The 18,959-nt window shown below is 46.0% G+C and overlaps 1 protein-coding gene across 9 annotated transcripts in view; it reads left to right on the top strand.

Moving 5' to 3' along the window:
* The window catches only part of MYO9B (myosin IXB), a 284,115-nt gene that overhangs the window by 163,099 nt on the left and 102,057 nt on the right, over positions 1-18,959 (top strand). For all 9 annotated transcript variants that reach the window (XM_063914492.1, XM_063914494.1, XM_063914490.1 and 6 more), the window contains exons 6-13: positions 4,168-4,268; positions 4,395-4,524; positions 4,946-5,035; positions 5,560-5,676; positions 7,046-7,180; positions 7,360-7,481; positions 7,719-7,860; positions 8,150-8,345. In XM_063914492.1, coding sequence (XP_063770562.1) covers positions 4,168-4,268; positions 4,395-4,524; positions 4,946-5,035; positions 5,560-5,676; positions 7,046-7,180; positions 7,360-7,481; positions 7,719-7,860; positions 8,150-8,345 — 1,033 coding nt within the window. The remainder of the gene's footprint in view (positions 1-4,167; positions 4,269-4,394; positions 4,525-4,945; positions 5,036-5,559; positions 5,677-7,045; positions 7,181-7,359; positions 7,482-7,718; positions 7,861-8,149; positions 8,346-18,959) is intronic.

Raw genomic sequence — 18,959 nt, 5'->3', positions numbered from 1 at the left:
TTCCCATTTCAGCTGTGCATTAGACTTAGTAGTAGTAAGCAAGCTGATAAGCGTCCTGTACCAAAACGAGATGTCCCCTCTATAGTCACACAGAGATACATGTGTTAAGACCCTTTGCGAAGTTTTACAAGTTTGATACCCTGGCTGAGGAGGACCTCTTGTTTGGTCAATCGGTGCTGCAGAGTTGTCCGCACTCTCCCGCCCGGTCTAGAGCTTTGGTATAAACCCCATGGTTCTTGAAGCATCCCCAGCATCCTCAAGGACGTATGAGAAAATAGTATTTTAATACCTACCGGTAAATCCTTTTCTCTTAGTCCGTAGAGGATGCTGGGCGCCCATCCCAGTGCGGGCTGTATCTGCAGTTATTGGTTATGGTTACACACATGTTGTGTTGAGTTCAGTCAGTCTGTGGCTGATGTTAGTCATGCCGTTACATGCGTTGTTGTTGAATGCCATGTTGTACGGCGTGTTTGAGATGTGAGCTGGTTGATATCTCACCTTAGTTTAAAATAATTTAAAAAATCCTTTTCCTCGAAATGTCCGTCTCCCTGGGCACAGTTCCTAAAACTGGAGTCTGGAGGAGGGGCATAGAGGGAGGAGCCAGTTAACACCCATTTAAAGTCTTAAAGGGCCCATGTCTCCTGCGGATCCCGTCTATACCCCATGGTTCTTGAAGCATCCCCCGCATCCTCTACGGACTAAGAGAAAAGGATTTACCGGTAGGTATTAAAATCCTATTTTACTTTTTTATAGTACACTTTTTTTTTCCCTCTCCCCTCTTTTAACTTCATTTTGTTATGTTTTAGGTCATAAATTCAAAAATAAACTACTTCTAAAACTAAAATAAAATGTTTAATACAGCCACGTCTTTGATTTCATTAACAATCTTGATCCATTTATGTGGAGAAAAACTAATCCTATGCTTGACCCTAATATGTATTAGGCCCTACACACCCAGCGATATTTTGAAAGATATGAACGATCTCGTTCATAAATGAACGAGAACTCGTTCATATCTTTCAGTGTGGAGACTACAGCGATGAACGATGCGCGTCCCCGCGCTCGTTCATCGCTGATCTCCCGTCGGCTGTGCATGCAGGCCAATATGGACGATCTCGTCCATATTAGCCTGCACTTCAATGCAGCCGGGTGACGGGGGGAGTGAAGAAACTTCACTCCCCCCGTCACTGCCCCCCCGCCGCCGGGTCGCTCGTCGGCCGTATCGGCCGTCGGGCACCTCGGCGGCGCGTCGTTTAATGTATAGGGCCCCTATGACTTGTAAAGTATTTGTGAATTTTCTACAATACTCTTTGTTTTGATTAACTTTTTTCTGTTTAGTGTTTCCTCAGTAGATTAATGCTGTTCTTTTTCTGCTGTCCTTTCCAGTGCCTCTGCTTAACATGCTGACAGGGATAAGTCAGAGCAGTCATTTTGTTTCTGGAGCAATGTGTTTGGTCTGGACTGTGTTACTATGCCCTTTTTGTCTGTCCTGAGGGCAGGTTTTAAAATTGTGTTCTGTTGTTCCTGTCTTTGCTGTTATGTCTGATTAGGCTGGGGAAAATGTGTATTGTGTCAAAGAAGACATACAGATTTACTGTGATTATTAACATGTTGACTGCTTTCAGCGGCAAGGTTGTAAAGCATCAATACTTTTTATATTAAAATTGTGAGTTCTCCAATGTTTATGTTGCTAAATAAAGGGTAAATGTTTAAGGGTAAAGAAAAAAAAACTACTTTCCACATACACACCAAACCTAATGCAGATGGCAGATTTTAATTCACTAGTGTGAAAAAGCAGTATATAGTTGAAAGGTGCTAATACATAAAGTAATCAGCAGTATAGTAAGTGAATTTACTCATTTTATATGGCAACTATTTCCAATATAGCTAAACATCTGCACTGTATTATTATCAGTAATGAAAGGTTTGCAATAGAAGGCATAAATGATATCCATTTTTGTCTTGTCTTTAACTTCCCCTCCTCTTCTGTCTTCGTCTGTAGAGCCTGTAGAGTTTCTAATCTTCCTTTTATTTTGTCTGTTAACTGTGTTGAACTCTCCTAAAAAGTCCTGTGTGCCAATCAAGGTTTCTTAAGGGGGGTACACACGTAGTGATTTTTACTTAATTTCTAAGCAATCTGAATAGCTTGCTTAGAAGTTAAGCACACATTGCTCCGTGTGTAGGGTGCCGGCGACATCAATGCGCAGTCCCGAGCGTCGCTATCGCTGGCTCTAGATTTGGCAAGAGCCAAATCTAGTTAGATCGCTCACTTCACCGCTGGATGAAGTGAGCATCCCCCCTCCCCTCAGCACACATCTCCCCATGTGTACCCCCTTTTGCTTTGTCACTCGACCTCCTTTGTGCTTCCTGTTCTCCTGTATCTGTTTAAAAAAAAAAAAAAATGTTTATACTGGTCCTCTTTAGATGTTTTCTCCCTTTTTCTTTGTTCCAATGCTCTTCTTACTCCCAGTTTTCAAACTTCTCCTTCTTTCTCTTCCGCACGCTTCTGATTTTCTAGCATACTTTGTTAAGCCCCTCTATCACTCTGCTCTCATCTCTGTATTTGTACTTCGCCTTGGCCTTTGATTGCAATGTCCTAGACTTTGACAAGATTGGGCTGTGGCCGCGGCTTCAGTTCAGCCTCCTTTTTGGAACTGTCTCTTCTTGAGCTGAGTCAGCTGTATATAAAATTGCATCTGCCATGAGTTTGAGGTGCCGGCTTCTCAGCCATTTAGTAAGCTTCTTGTCACAATGTACAGTGCATCCGGAAAGTATTCACAGCACTCCACTTTTTCCACATTTTGTTAGTTACAGCCTTACTCCAAAATGGAATTAATTCCTCTTTTCCCCTCAAAATTCTACACAAAATACCCCATAATGACAACGTTAAAGTTTTTTTTGAGATTTTTGAAAATTCATTAAAAATAAAAAACTTAAGAAATCACATGTACATAAGTATTCACAGCCTTTGCACAATACTTTGTTGATGCACCTTTGGCAGTAATTACAGCCTCAAGTCTTTTTGAATATGATGCCACAAGCTTGGCACATCTATCTTTGGGCCGTTTCGCCCATTGCTCTTTGCAGCACCTCTTAAGCTTCATCAGATTGGATGGGATGCGTCGGTGGACAGCCATTTTCAGATCTCTCCAGAGATGTTCAATCGGATTCAAGTCTGGTATCTGGCTGGACATTCACAGAGTTGTCCTGAAGCTGCTCCTTTGATATCTTGGTTGTGTGCTTAGGGTCGTTGTCCTGCTGAAATATGAACCGTCGCCCCAGTCTGAGGTCAAGAACGCTCTGGAGCAGGTTTTCATCCAGGATGTTTCTGTACATTGCTGCATTCATCTTTCCCTCTATTCTGACTAGTCTCCCAGTTCCTGCCGCTGAAGAACATCCCCACAGCATGATGCTGCCACCACCATGCTACACTGTAGGGATTGTATTGGCCTGGTGATGAGTGGTGCAGGTTTCCTCCAAACATGACGCCTGGCATTCATGCCAAAGAGTTCAATCTTTGTCTCATCAGACCAGAGAATTTTGTTTCTCATGGTCTGAGAGTCCTTCAGGTGCATTTTGGCAAACTCCAGGCGGTCTGCCATGTGCTTTTTACCAAAGCGTGACTTCTGTCTGGCCACTCTGCCATACAGGCCTGATTGGTGGTTTGCTGCAGAGATGGTTGTCCTTCTGGAAGGTTCTCCTCTCCCCACAGAGGAATGCTGTGAAGCTTCACCAGCGGGTGAAGTGAGCGACCTGCTAGATTGGCCTGCATGCAGGCCAATCTAGCACCAGCGATAGCGATGCGCGGGGCTGCGCATCGCTATCGCTGTGGGGGGTACACACGGAATGATCGCTGCTTAAAATCTAAGCAATCTAGTCAGATTGCTTAGATTTTAAGCAGTGATCGCTCTGTGAGTACCCCCCTTTAGTCTGCATATACAAGAGAAGTCTCCAGGATCTCCAGATAAGCCTTTCACAATCTACGCTCCACATCGATTTCCCTACACCACTATAAATGTGCTTGTTTAAGAAGCATAAAATAAAGCCATAAAACCTGCTTTACAAACTGGTATGGCTACAACAATTTTTAAATATTTGTTTGTTGCCTGTTCAGTGACAAGTACATTTCTCATTAAGGAAATTTTATATTCTATATTTGGTTTTCAGAACAACTTCAAGGTGGAGGAGGGAGAAGATCTTCGGCATGATTTTGAAAGATTGAAGCAAGCCATGGAAATGGTCGGATTCCTCCCAGCCACAAAGAAACAGTACGCATTTTGTTAATTCTCCTACTGATCTAACAAGATAAATGTATGTTTCCAAAAATAAATACTTGTAACCCCACCCATTTCAAAGTGTGATACTTAAATCTCTATTGTTTTTACATTGTGTAGGATATTTTCAGTTTTATCTGCAATTCTCTATTTGGGTAATGTGACTTACAAGAAGAAGGCTTCTGGGAGGGATGAGGGTCTTGACGTTGGTCCCCCTGAGGTTCTGGACACATTATCACAGTTACTTCAGGTAAAGACTTCTGGCACCATTTTCTATAGTTGCAGCCGTAATTTGTTTTCTATCATTGTGATTAATTTGCTAAGCCTCACAAAGCCTGATTTTAGGGCATTGTCCTGTTTTCCCACCCGCAGACATGTCTACCGCATTGGGAGCATTGGCAGGTATTGCCCTGTCGCTACTGCACTACATAGTAGCACAGCAGTGGCCAGGTGTCACTTGTTTGAAGGAGAGGCAACTAAGGGACACCTAGCACTTCACAAGTGTTAGGCATGCTGTTTTTTGCAATTCCTGGTTATGAAATGTTGGTACTTATGTAACAATGTGTTATTTTCGGTTTACTGCATGTAGGAAAATATATACTGATAATATATGCATTTTACTTACTGTACTTTCCTTTTTTTATTTTGTTTGGGTTTTTTCACCCCAACAGGTTAAGCGAGAGATGCTGGTGGAAGCTCTGACCAAAAGGAAAACCGTTACTGTAAATGAGAAGCTCATATTGCCATATAGCCTCAATGAGGTGAGTGAGCACACTTGAACAACCAGCTTATCCGCTTACTCGGTTTTAGACCAGCAACACAGTATCTGACATTATGGGGGAGATTCAATTGTTTGAAAAGTCAGTTGGGGGTCTGTTTAATCCTGTCTATTAGATAGGAAAAAACAATTTAATCGACAGGAAAAAAACAGACACCCAACTGACTTTTCAAACATTTGAATTCACCCCTAAGTATGCCTTGGAACTTGGCTTTCCTGCACCCCAAGAATTCATGTGCTCCTGAACCTTGCTCACTGCCTTTGTTGAGCTTTTTAGTATTAGTGTGTCAGAACCTTTTCATTTGCACTGATTGCAGGCAATTAACGGTAAAGCATGTAAGTTCCTAGATCAGTATGATGTACAAGAAGCACCTGTGTGCCACTACATAAAAGAAGGGAAATAGTGTGCAGGGGTCAAGGTGGTTCAGATTATAATAATCGCTGAAAAACCATATGATACTTTTTTAGTGGCACGGAATCCTTTCTCTTACAAGTCTTTTCTTGCAGGCTGTGACTGCTCGTGACTCCATGGCAAAATCTCTGTACAGTGCCTTGTTTGACTGGATCGTTCTCAGAATAAACCATGCTCTGCTAAACAAAAAGGATGTGGAGGAATCTGTCAATGTGAGTGAAGTGGTCAAATGCTGTTCTCCTTGAGATCTGTACTGTAATTGTATTTATCTTAGCAGTTGCTAAAGTCTTTCATCACGCTATGGCACAACCTCCATGATGCAGGTGAATTTGTACTACATATAAACTATTTATTGAGAATTCACTACTGACTAAATGTATGTCACAGCAAATATACAGTATTTTGAATATAAAAAGATCTTTAACAAACTTGCTGAGCATAGATCTGTGATATGATTCATTTGTATTGTTGAATCTCACCAACAATTATCTGGGTGAGATTCAATTAGCCGCAACTATCTGGGAGAGTCGATATAACTTTGGTTATCTTGGAAGAAAACCTTTAATCATTTTTCCTTGAGAAGAGAGTGTAAAACAAGTAAGGTTCTCCTTCCGGAATAAATTGTAGCTTTTCCCGTATAACATTATGGGGGGAATTCAATTAGCACAATTTTGTGTGATTGCGGTATGCGCGCTACCTATACCCACGGTAGGTATCCTATTTAAAAAATAAATAAAAAATGGTTGCAGAGTTTTCAGGTCTGAAAACTTTGTGGCATATGTAAAAATATTTTTTACAAACAATATTTATCCCTCCAGTAGTCCTCCCTCCATTTTTACACTGGTGAAGGGGCTGCTGGGAGAGGTAATTCTCCCAGCTGCTGCCTCTAGGGGTTGGTCACACACTCACTCATGTACATAGACACACACTCTAAAGAAATCAGTGTCTTATCTGTACTGTAGTTGAATAGCAAATCTCCGCAGCTGTGGGTGGTGGTGGTTGTTGTTTTTATTTCCCGCCGGCAGTTGAATTTCTCTGTTTGTCTTGGTGTCAGTGTTGCTGTTTGATACTTATTACACTTCTGTGCAGGTTTTGTTTAGGACTTATAGGCCCTACAGATACGGCGATATGCCTCCGAGCTGCCCGACCGCCGATACGGCAGACGGGCGACCCGGCGGCGGGGGGGCAGTGACGGGGGGAGTGAAGTTTCTTCACTCCCCCCGTCACTCTGCTCCGTAGAAGTGCAGGCAAATATAGACGATCTCGTCCATATTGGCTTGCATGCACAGCCGACGGGGCACCAGCAATAAACGAGCGCGGGGCCGCGCATCATTCATCGCTGGTGCCTCCACACTGCACGATATGAATGTTATCTCGTTCATTAATATCTTGCAGTGTTATCGCCCAGTGTGTAGGGCGCATTACATTTATAGCACTGACATTCCTAAGTCTGCTGCACTCTTATGTTCTCTTGCATCTTCGTCAGCTAATTGCAAACCTGCACAGTTGTTAAATGGGTCTGAATGGTTGTTTTGTACTGTAATATTTACAACACAACATCATTTACTTGTGTTTATTTAGTGTCTATCGATTGGAGTTCTTGATATCTTTGGGTTTGAAGATTTTGAAAACAATAGCTTTGAACAATTCTGCATTAATTATGCCAATGAGCAACTCCAGTATTACTTCAATCAGCACATATTCAAGTTAGAACAGGTGAGAAATATACAATGGGACTTAACCAAAGTAACCGTTTTGCGAACAGAAAATGTGCCAAATCTATAAATAAAAAAGGATTGTTTTTGTGAATTGTGGTAATAATGGCTGGCATCTTGTGCGACTGAAGTCATGTGATGTGACATCAACCCCCTTCCATCCCCTTTCACTCCCCACAGGAGGAATATCAAAGTGAAGGAATTACTTGGCACAACATAGATTACACAGACAACGTTGGCTGCATCCATTTGATCAGTAAGAAACCAACTGGCCTCTTCTACCTACTGGATGAGGAGAGCAAGTATGTACAAGTGTTTTTATTTATTTATTTGTTTGATTGATTGATTTTGAGTGGGTAAACCACCAGGTAGATAATCTAAGCATCTAAACGACAGTGCAGGGTAGGAATGTTAAACTCCTGTGAAACTGGTCTGCAAGGATAGCTGTGTCGAACTCTATAAAATGATGCATCCAGTTTTTTTTTTCTTTTATTGTTTGGCACATTTTAGAGTTTATGTGCTTGGTTTTGTCTGTCCAGTTTCCCTCATGCCACCTACCGTACTCTACTGGCCAAGTTTAAACAGCAGCACGAGGAGAATAAGTACTTTGTAGGCACACCTGTCATGGAGCCTGCATTCATCATACGTCACTTTGCTGGCAAAGTCAAGTACCAGATCAAGGTCAGTGTTATTGACATATTTGAGAGCTTGGATCTCATATTCTACTGGTTGTGTATGATGTAACTTGGGCACTTCACCTTATGTTAAGGCTATGCTAAAACGTGTAATAGTATGTATAATGGCCTTAAAATAACTGATATGATGGTCTGCACAGTTGCTTCTATTACTTTCCCAAACTTAATTTTGATTTATTAAGATGCTTTTATTCACTCTTAACATATAAGTATTGAATTATAGAAACCGCACTTTCCTTAATAAACATGGTGTTCTTGTCTGTCTTTTGTTGCAGGACTTTCGTGAGAAAAATACTGACTACATGAGACCTGATATTGTTGCTCTCCTCCGGAGCAGTGACAGTGCATACATCCGTGAACTCATCGGCATGGATCCAGTGTCTGTCTTTCGATGGGCTGTGCTGCGGGCAGCAATTAGATCAATGGCTGTGCTAAATGAGGCTGCCAGGCAACGGGCAGAGAAAACAGCAGGTACATCACACTTGTTATTGCCTTCAGCAGCAGCTCACATGTGAGATTTGTCCTTTACAGAACTCGCTGTAACATTACACCTCTGTAACACAAGTCTTATATTGCAGTCAGACATAACCTGAAATTGTAATCTTCCAGCATCTTTAGTAGAATATTGGAAAAGGAATTATCCGTGCAACATAATTTCTGCCAATTCCAGCTGATAATTGCATATCCCGCCATACATTTTGTCAGTTGCTCTCTGATTTAGGAATATGCCCTAACCTTGAGCAAACCGATTTTAGCCAGATTACGGTTTGTCCACCTTGTTTATGTTTTTATTTCTTAGGGTCTCGGGTGGGTTATACTCACTCCCCGAGAACTTGTTTTCTTATATTCTCAACCATTTAATTTAATCGCTTCTGTTTCTCCTTCATCCACTAGGGAGCACTGGAGCACAAGAAACTGGGGTATAGACGGGTGAATGAGTGGAGCTGGCACTTATAGACTCTTTCCCTGTATCCCTCAGCAGTTTTAGAAATGTGCCTAAGGGAGCTGGTTACTAGGGGCTAAATTTCAAGTATTGAGGACAGTCTGACAGCAAGATTGCTACATGGATGCCTTAGGAGGGACCCGCCACTGCCATTTACAGAGAGCTGGTGCCTGGTTTTCTGGCCACCTGATATAAGCCAAGGGAGGGACCTGCCACATCTTTTAAAAAAGTTCTGTCGCGTCTCCACAACCCACCGCAAACCGATGGTTCGTCAGCAGTAAGTAGTCCCCATTCCTCTGGCTAGCTGGGGAATGGGGTTATAATTACTGTGGTACCCCACTGCACCCCTTTGCAGATCCTGATCACAAGCGCAGCTCCTACAAGCAGCATTGTCATACAGCAGCAGTCAGCTCTGACAGCCAGTGCTATATTGTGCTGTCATTGCAAGCGGCTGTTTTCACTTTCATTTTTTAATATACTGCGTCCCGGCACTAGCAGATGGAGGGGGTCTAGCTTCAGCACTGCAGACATCCGCCTGATTCAGACGGCCGGGGAGGGCTTTCTCGTGCCTATAGCTCTCTGATGCGCCTCCCTCCTTCACTGCCTGCCTCCAGACTGTTCTGAATTGCGTGGGAGACACCATCTTAACGGAGACAGCGTTTCTCACTGCATGCAGTGCTGCACCTACAGCATACAGCGCAAATCTCCAACAAGGTACAGCTTCAGACCCTTCAGCACAAGATCTGTCCAGTAGAGGTGCCGTGAGTGCACAGGTGGCATTGCTGGGTTGTTGGATATAGAGAATTTGCATACGGGAAGTACTGTTTCTCTATACTGTGAGGTACCAGTATTTTTGTCCTTCTTGACACTGGTGTGTGTGTGTGTGTGTGTGTGTGTGTGTGTGTGTGTGTACAGTGCACCATGACAGGCAAAAGCACAGCATCTAAAGTCTCTCAGAAAGTGTGTGCCTGTGCTAACTGCAACACTAAATTGTCTCAGGCACCTCTGACAGAGCGGCTTTATGGGACTTCTGGGCGAGCTTGTCCCTGAAGGATCTTCCCCTGCTTCGACTCCGCCTTGGGTATCCACTTTGGCGTGAGTCATGTCTGACTTCACTTCTGAATTAGTAGCATCCCATAAAGAGAGGGGATCTGCAAGGAGCGAGGGTTCCAGTTCTGGGCCCCTGCCACTATCTCTAGCTACAGAACCAGCATAAGCGACGGGATTGACCCGATCTTTGGAGGGCCTGATGCAGATCATGGGATCTTCTTCCAGAGGCTACTCCCTGCGGTCCTACAGTCGGACGTCTCATGCGCGGAAGCCTTCTCCCAGGAGGAGGAAGAGGAGTTGGGGGATGTATCAGAGCAATGATTTCTTCCACTCGGGGTGCTCAGGGAATAGAAGCCCTCATCCTGGCAGTTCGTCAGGTGTTAAAGATTCAGGGCACAGAGTCACCGGAATCTCAGGATACTACCTTGTTTGTTAAGATACAGATATTAGCTATTGCTTTTCTTAGCAATTAAACAACCAATTGTCTGCTGGTTGGAGGCCTGACAAGAAGTTTCAGATGCCCAAGCATTTTATATCCAGCTACTCCTTTCCTGCAGCTATTATAGTAAAGTGGGAGACTCCTCCGTTGGTCTCTCTTTTCCCTAATAAGACTACATTGACAGTTCCTGGTGTTACAGCCCTGAAGGATAGCTCAGAAAGTCGGAGACCGCTCTGTCTGGCAGTTTGGATTCACAATCTAGTTCGGTTTTTCACCACGGGTCACCAGAGGCGGGAAGTGCTTCAGAAGTCGATCAAAAAGCTTTTGATCTCCACGCTGTTATTCCCAATCTTTTTGTGGTTCCAAAGCCACATGGCTCCATCAGGCCTATCTTGAATCTCAGATCGTTGAATCTTTATTTGACTTTCTACCGGTCGTTCCAGTTCAGTTGGACAGCGCCGCAGCCATTGCCTACAGAAATTGGCAGGGGCAAACACGAAGCTGCATGCCTATGCACAAGGTCAGTTGCATCCTGCGGTGGGCAGAACTTCACGCTGTGGCAAGCTCTACACTGTTCATCCTGGGAATGGAGAACTGTGAGGCAGACTACTTCATCAAGACATGTTCCAGGAGGTTCTGAAGCGTTTGGGCAGGCCACAGATAGATCTCATGGCCTCCCACCATAACCACCATTTGCCCCTGGTACCGCTCCAGGTTGCGGGACCTGGCTGCAGAGGTGGTAGATGCTTTGACGGTGTTGTGGATGTACAGACTCGTGTATCTGTTTCCTCCCTTCCCCCTTCTTCCATGGGTGCTCAAGCGTGAGGACGCCACCGTCATTTTAGTGGCTCCAGATGGCCTTGTCGGACGTGGTTCTTGGATTTTCAATTGCTGTGTGCCGAAATTCCATGGCCATTGCCTCTACTAACAGATATTTCTCTAACGTCCTAGTGGATGCTGGGGACTCCGTCAGGACCATGGGGAATAGCGGGCTCCGCAGGAGACAGGGCACATCAAAAAAGCCTTTTTAGGTCACATGGTGTGTACTGGCTCCTCCCCCTATGACCCTCCTCCAAGCCTCAGTTAGGTTTTTGTGCCCGTCCGAGAGGGTGCAATCTAGGTGGCTCTCTTAAAGAGCTAGTTAGAAAAGTTTTTTTTTAGGTTTCTAATCAGTGTCTCCTGCTGGCGACAGGAGCACTGCAACGAGGGACTTAGGGGAGAGACTTGCAACTCACCTGCCTGCAGGAGGATTGAAGTCTTAGGCTACTGGACACTGAGCTCCAGAGGGAGTCGGAACACAGGTCAGCCTGGGGTTCGTCCCGGAGCCGCGCCGCCGATCCCCCTTACAGACGCTGAAGAACGGCAGAACGGAGGTCCGGAAACAGGCGGCAGAAGACTTCAGTCTTCATAGAGGTAGCGCACAGCACTGCAGCTGTGCGCCATTGTTGCTACACGGCTCACGGATCTCGGTCACGGAGGGTGCAGGGCGCTGCTGGGGGCGCCCTGGGCAGCAATATAGAGTACCTTAGAGGCAAATAAATACATCACATATAGCCATTAAGGCTATATGTATGTATTTAACCCAGGCCAGTTTATTAGAAAAACCGGGAGAAAAGCCCGCCGCAAAAGGGGCGGAGCTTATTCTCCTCAGCACTCGGCGCCATTTTCCTGCACGGCTCCGCTGGTGAGGAAGGCTCCCACGACTCTCCCCTGCACTGCACTACAGAAACAGGGTAACAAAGAGAGGGGGGGCATAAATTGGCGATATAATTATATATTGAGAGCGCATATATAGAAACAACACCTTCTAGGGTTGTTATATACAGTATAGCGCTTTTGGTGTGTGCTGGCAAACTCTCCCTCTGTCTCCCCAAAGGGCTAGGAGGGTCCTGTCTTCAATAGAGCATTCACTGTGTGGCTGCTGTGTGTGTCGGTACGTGTGTGTCGACATGTATGAGGACGAAGTTGGGGAATGGATGGCTTTGGTTATGGAATTACGTGATAATGTCAGCACATTACAAAAGTCAGTTGACGAAATGAGACGCCCGGCAAACCAGTTAGTACCGGTTCAGGCATCTCAGACACCGTCAGGGGCTGTAAAACGTCCCTTACCTCAGTCAGTTGACACGGGTACCGACACAGATGAATCTAGTGTCGACGGTGAGGAAGTAAACGTATTTTCCAATAGGGCCACACGTTATATGATCACGGCAATGAAGGAGGCTTTGCAGCTCTCTGATACTACTGGTACCTCAAAAAGGGGTATTATGTGGGGGGTGAAAAAACTACCTGTATTTTTCCCAGAATCAGAGGAATTGAATGATGTGTGTGATGAAGCGTGGGTTACCCCCGATAGAAAAATGCTAATTTCAAAGAAGTTGTTGGCATTATACCCTTTCCCACCAGAGGTTAGGGCGCGCTGGGAATCACCCCCTAAGGTGGATAAGGCGCTCACACGTTTATCAAAGCAAGTGGCGTTGCCGTCTCCTGATACGGCCGCCCTCAAGGATCCAGCAGATAGGAGGCTGGAAACTACACTGAAGAGTATATACACACATACGGGTGTTATACTGCGACCGGCAATAGCCTCAGCCTGGATGTGCAGTGCTGGGGTAGTGTGGTTGGATTCTCTGACTGAAAATATTGAGACCCTGGATAGGGACAGTATTTTATTGACTCTAGAGCAATTAAAGGATGCTTTTCTTTATATGCGAGATGCTCAGAGGGATGTTTGTACTCTAGCATCAAGAGTAAGCGCGATGTCCATATCTGCTAGAAGAAGTTTATGGACGCGACAGTGGTCAGGTGATGCGGATTCCAAGAGGCATATGGAAGTATTGCCATATAAAGGAGAGGAATTGTTTGGGGTCGGTCTTTCGGACCTGGTGACCACGGCAACTGCCGGCAAATCCACCTTTTTACCTCAGACCCCTTCACAACAGAAAAAGACACCGTCTTTTCAGCCGCAGTCCTTTCGCTCCTATAAAAAGCGACCAAAAGGACAGTCTTATCTGCCGAGAGGCAGAGGAAAGGGTAAGAAAGGGCAGCACGCAGCCCCTGCCCAGGAACAGAAGCCCGCCCCGGGTTCTACAAAGCCATCAGCATGACGCTGGGGCTTTACAAGCGGACCCAGGAACGGTGGGGGGTCGACTCAAGATTTTCAGCAATCAATGGGCTCACTCACAAGTGGACCCGTGGGTCCTGCAGATAATATCTCAGGGTTACATGCTGGAGTTCGAAAGGTTTCCCCCTCGCCGGTTCCTAAAGTCTGCTTTGCCAACGTCTCCCTCAGAAAGGACGTCGGTTTTGGAAGCCATTCACAAGCTGTATTCTCAGCAGGTGATAGTCAAGGTACCCCTCCTACAACAGGGAAAGGGGTATTATTCCACACTATTTGTGGTACCGAAGCCGGACGGTTCGGTAAGACCTATTCTAAATCTGAAATCCTTGAACCTGTACATACAGAAATTCAAGTTCAAGATGGAGTCACTCAGAGCAGTGATAGCGAATCTGGAAGAAGGGGACTTCATGGTGTCCCTGGACATAAAGGATGCTTATCTGCATGTCCCAATTTACCCCTCACACCAAGGGTATCTCAGGTTCGTGATACAAGACTGTCATTATCAGTTTCAAACGATGCCGTTTGGTTTGTCTACGGCCCCTCGGGTCTTTACCAAGGTAATGACCGAAATGATGGTTCTTCTACGAAGAAAAGGCGTATTAATTATCCCTTACTTGGACGATCTCCTGATAAGGGCAAAGTCCAGAGAACAGCTGGAAGTCGGTGTAGCACTAACCCAGGTAGTGCTCCAGCAACACGGGTGGATTCTGAATCTTCCAAAATCTCAATTGACCCCGACAACTCGTCTGCTGTTCCTGGGAATGATTCTGGACACGGTTCAGAAAAAGGTGTTTCTCCCGGAGGAGAAAGCAAGGGAGTTATCCGAACTTGTCAGGAACCTCCTAAAACCAGGAACGGTGTCAGTACATCAATGCACAAGAGTCCTGGGAAAGATGGTGGCTTCGTACGAAGCGATTCCATTCGGCAGATTCCATGCACGGACATTTCAGTGGGATCTGCTGGACAAATGGTCCGGATCGCATCTGCACATGCATCAGCGGATAGCACTGTCACCAAGAACAAGGTTGTCTCTCCTGTGGTGGCTGCAGACTGCCCATCTGTTAGTGGGCCGCAGATTCGGCATACAGGACTGGGTCCTGGTGACTACGGATGCCAGCCTACGAGGTTGGGGAGCAGTCACAAAGGGAAGAAACTTCCAGGGCGTGTGGTCAAACCTGGAGACGTCTCTTCACATAAATATACTGGAGCTAAGAGCGATCTACAATGCTCTAAGTCTGGCAAAACCGCTGCTTCAGGGTCAGCCGGTGTTGATCCAGTCCGACAACATCACGGCAGTCGCCCACGTAAACCGACAAGGCGGCACGAGAAGCAGGAGTGCAATGGCAGAAGCGGCAAGGATTCTGCGCTGGGCGGAGAATCATGTCATAGCACTGTCAGCAGTGTTCATCCCGGGAGTGGACAACTGGGAAGCAGATTTCCTCAGCAGACACGACCTTCACCCGGGAGAGTGGGGACTTCATCCAGAAGTTTTCCACATGATTGTGAACCGTTGGGAAAAACCAAAGGTAGACATGATGGCGTCTCGCCTCAACAAAAAATTGGACAGGTATTGCGCCAGGTCAAGAGACCCTCAGGCAATAGCTGTGGACGCTCTGGTAACACCGTGGGTGTACCAATCAGTGTATGTGTTCCCTCCTCTGCCTCTCATACCAAAGGTGCTGAGAATTATACGGAAAAGAGGAGTAAGAACGATACTGGTGGCTCCGGACTGGCCAAGGAGAACTTGGTATCCGGAACTTCAAGAGATGCTCACGGAGGATCCGTGGCCTCTACCTCTGAGAAGGGATCTGCTTCAGCAGGGACCTTGTATGTTCCAAGACTTACCGCGTCTGCGTTTGACGGCATGGCGGTTGAACGCCGGATTCTAAAAGAAAAGGGCATTCCAGAGGAAGTTATTCCTACCTTGATTAAGGCTAGGAAGGAAGTGACTGTACAACATTATCACCGCATTTGGCGAAAATATGTTGCGTGGTGTGAGGCCAAGAAGGCTCCAACGGAAGAATTTCAATTGGGTCGATTCTTACATTTCCTGCAAGCAGGATTGTCTATGGGCCTAAAATTGGGGTCTATTAAAGTTCAAATTTCGGCCTTATCAATTTTCTTCCAGAAGGAATTGGCGTCAGTGCCTGAAGTACAAACTTTTGTCAAAGGTGTACTACATATACAACCCCCAATAGTGCCTCCAGTGGCACCGTGGGATTTGAACGTGGTTCTAAATTTTCTCAAATCTCATTGGTTTGAGCCGTTAAAATCGGTAGAATTAAAATACCTTACATGGAAGGTAACCATGCTGTTGGCCCTGGCTTCTGCCAGGAAAGTTTCAGAGTTGGCAGCTTTGTCATACAAGAGCCCATATCTGATATTCCATTCGGACAGGGCAGAATTGAGGACGCGTCCTCAATTTCTCCCTAAGGTGGTTTCGGCATTTCACTTAAACCAGCCTATTGTGGTGCCTGCGGCTACTAGCGACTTGGAGGACTCCAAGTTACTGGACGTTGTCAGAGCATTAAAAATATATATTTCAAGGACAGCTGGAGTCAGAAAAACTGACTCGTTGTTTACATTGTATGCACCCAACAAGATGGGTGCTCCTGCGTCTAAACAGACGATTGCACGTTGGATCTGTAGCACAATCCAACTTGCACATTCTGTGGCAGGCGTGCCACAGCCTAAATCTGTAAAGGCCCACTCCACAAGGAAGGTGGGCTCATCTTGGGCGGCTGCCCGAGGAGTCTCGGCATTACAACTTTGCCGAGCAGCTACGTGGTCAGGGGAGAACACGTTTGTAAAATTTTACAAATTTGATACTCTGGCTACAGAGGACCTGGAGTTTTCTCATTCGGTGCTGCAGAGTCATCCGCACTCTCCCGCCCGTTTGGGAGCTTTGGTATAATCCCCATGGTCCTGACGGAGTCCCCAGCATCCACTAGGACGTTAGAGAAAATAAGAATTTACTTACCGATAATTCTATTTCTCATAGTCCGTAGTGGATGCTGGGCGCCCATCCCAAGTGCGGATTGTCTGCAATGCTTGTACATAGTTATTGTTACAAAATCGGGTTATTACTGTTGTTGTGAGCCATCTTTTCAGAGGCTACTTCGTTTTGTTATCATACTGTTAACTGGGTTCAGATCACAAGTTGTACGGTGTGATTGGTGTGGCTGGTATGAGTCTTACCCGGGATTCAAGATCCTTCCTTATTGTGTACGCTCGTCCGGGCACAGTACCTAACTGAGGCTTGGAGGAGGGTCATAGGGGGAGGAGCCAGTACACACCATGTGACCTAAAAAGGCTTTTTAGATGTGCCCTGTCTCCTGCGGAGCCCGCTATTCCCCATGGTCCTGACGGAGTCCCCAGCATCCACTACGGACTATGAGAAATAGAATTATCGGTAAGTAAATTCTTATTTTTGCAACAAGGTCCGTTCATGTACCCCAACTTACCTTAGTTGCGTTTAATAGCATGGCTGCTGTTCCATTATTCCCACTATGCTCCATGCTCGAAAACTGGTGACGGCCACCCACTATCACCACATTTGGCAATCTTATGTTGTGTGAAGGGAGTGGGTTCCTCACTGCCTCTTTCAGTCTTCCCTCTCTGCTCCTCTTACTGCTAGATGCTGGTTTGCACTTGAGGTCGCTGAAAGTTCAAGTGTCGGCCTTATCTGTTTTCTTTCAGTGGCGTTTAGCCCTACTACCACAAGTTCACACTTTTCTCCAGGAAGTCATCTGGTCCAGCCACATTTTGATCCAACTACAGCTCTGTGGGATTTCAACCTGGTTTTGACTTTTCTACAATCTTCCCTGTTTGAGCCGCGGACTTAGGTGGACATCAAGTTCCTGTAAAGAAATATATACTGGCGCCGGCTGTAAAAACCAATAAGGGACAATATTATGTTAAGGTAAAAAATCACATATTTTTCTATAACTTCCTAGAGGATGCTGGGGACTCCGTAAGGACCATGGGGATAGACGGGCCTCGCAGGAGACATGGGCACTTTAAGAAAGACTTTAGGTCTGGGTGTGCACTGGCTCCTCCCTCTATGCCCCTCCTCTAGACCTCAGTTTGGTACTGTGCCCAGAGGAGATGGGTGCACTTCAGGGAGCTCTCCTGAGCTTCCTGACAAAGTATATTTGTTAGGTTTTTTATTTTCAGGGAGCCTGCTGGCAACAGACTCCCTGCATCGAGGGACTGAGGGGAGAGAAGCAGACCTACTTCTGTGAGTTTCAAGGCTCTGCTTCTTAGGCTACTGGACACCATTAGCTCCAGAGGGATCGGTACGCAGGTCTCACCCTCGCCGTCCGTCCCAGAGGCGCGCCGCCGTCCCCCTCGCAGAGCCGAAAATAGAAGCCGGATGAGTATGAGAAGAAAAGAAGACTTCAGAGGCGGCAGAAGACTTCATGATCTTCACTGAGGTAACGCACAGCAGTAAAGCTGTGCGCCATTGCTCCCATACACCTCACACACGGCAGTCACTGTAAGGGTGCATGGTGCAGGGGGGGCGCCCTGGGCAGCATATAGACCTCTTTTTGGCACAAATAAGTATATATACAGCTGGGCACTGTGTGTATATATGTATATATATATATATATATATATATATAAGAGCCCCCGCCAAATTTTGAGATTTTAAGCGGGACAGAAGCCCACCGCCGAGGGGGCGGGGCTTCTCCCTCAGCACTCACCAGCGCCATTTTTCTCCACAGCACCGCTGAGAGAAAGCTCCCCGGGCTCTCCCCTGCTTATACCACAGTAGACAGAGGGTTTTAAAGAAGAGGGGGGGCACAAAATTAGGCGCATATTGTATATGTAAACAGCGCTATCTGGGTAAACATAAATTATTGTGTTTTTTTCCTGGGTCATATAGCGCTGGGGTGTGTGCTGGCATACTCTCTCTCTGTCTCTCCAAAGGGCCTGGTGGGGAACTGTCTTCAAATAAGAGGTTCCCTGTGTGTGTGGTGTGTCGGTACGCGTGTGTCGATATGTCTGAGGTAGAAAGCTCACCTAGGGAGGAGGGGGAGCGTATGAATGTGAGGTCTCCGTCGGCGGTGCCGACACCTGACTGGTGGATATGTGGAATGTTTTAAGTGCTAGTGTGAACTTATTGCACAAGAGATTAGACAAAGCTGAAGGAACAGTCAGGGAGTGAACCCGTGTCTGTCCCTATGTCGCCGGGACCTTCAGGGTCTCAGAAGCGCCCACTATCCCAAATAGCAGACACTGATACCGACATGGATTCGGACTCCAATGTCGACTACGATGATGTAAAATTACAGCCAAAAGTGGCTAAATGTATTCGATATATGATTATTGCAATAAAAGAAGTGTTGCATATCACAGAGGAACCCCCTGTCCCTGACACGAGGGTACACATGTATAAGGGAAAGAAGCCCGAGGTAACTTTTCCATCCTCACATGAGTTGAACGAATTATGTGAAAAAGCGTGGGAATCTCCAGACAAAAAGCTGCAGATTCCCAAAAGGATTCTCATGGCGTATCCTTTCCCGCCAA

The sequence above is a fragment of the Pseudophryne corroboree genome, chromosome 1 (assembly GCF_028390025.1).
Source record: "Pseudophryne corroboree isolate aPseCor3 chromosome 1, aPseCor3.hap2, whole genome shotgun sequence".
Lineage (NCBI taxonomy): Eukaryota > Metazoa > Chordata > Amphibia > Anura > Myobatrachidae > Pseudophryne > Pseudophryne corroboree.
This window is presented reverse-complemented; position numbering and strand designations above follow the sequence as displayed.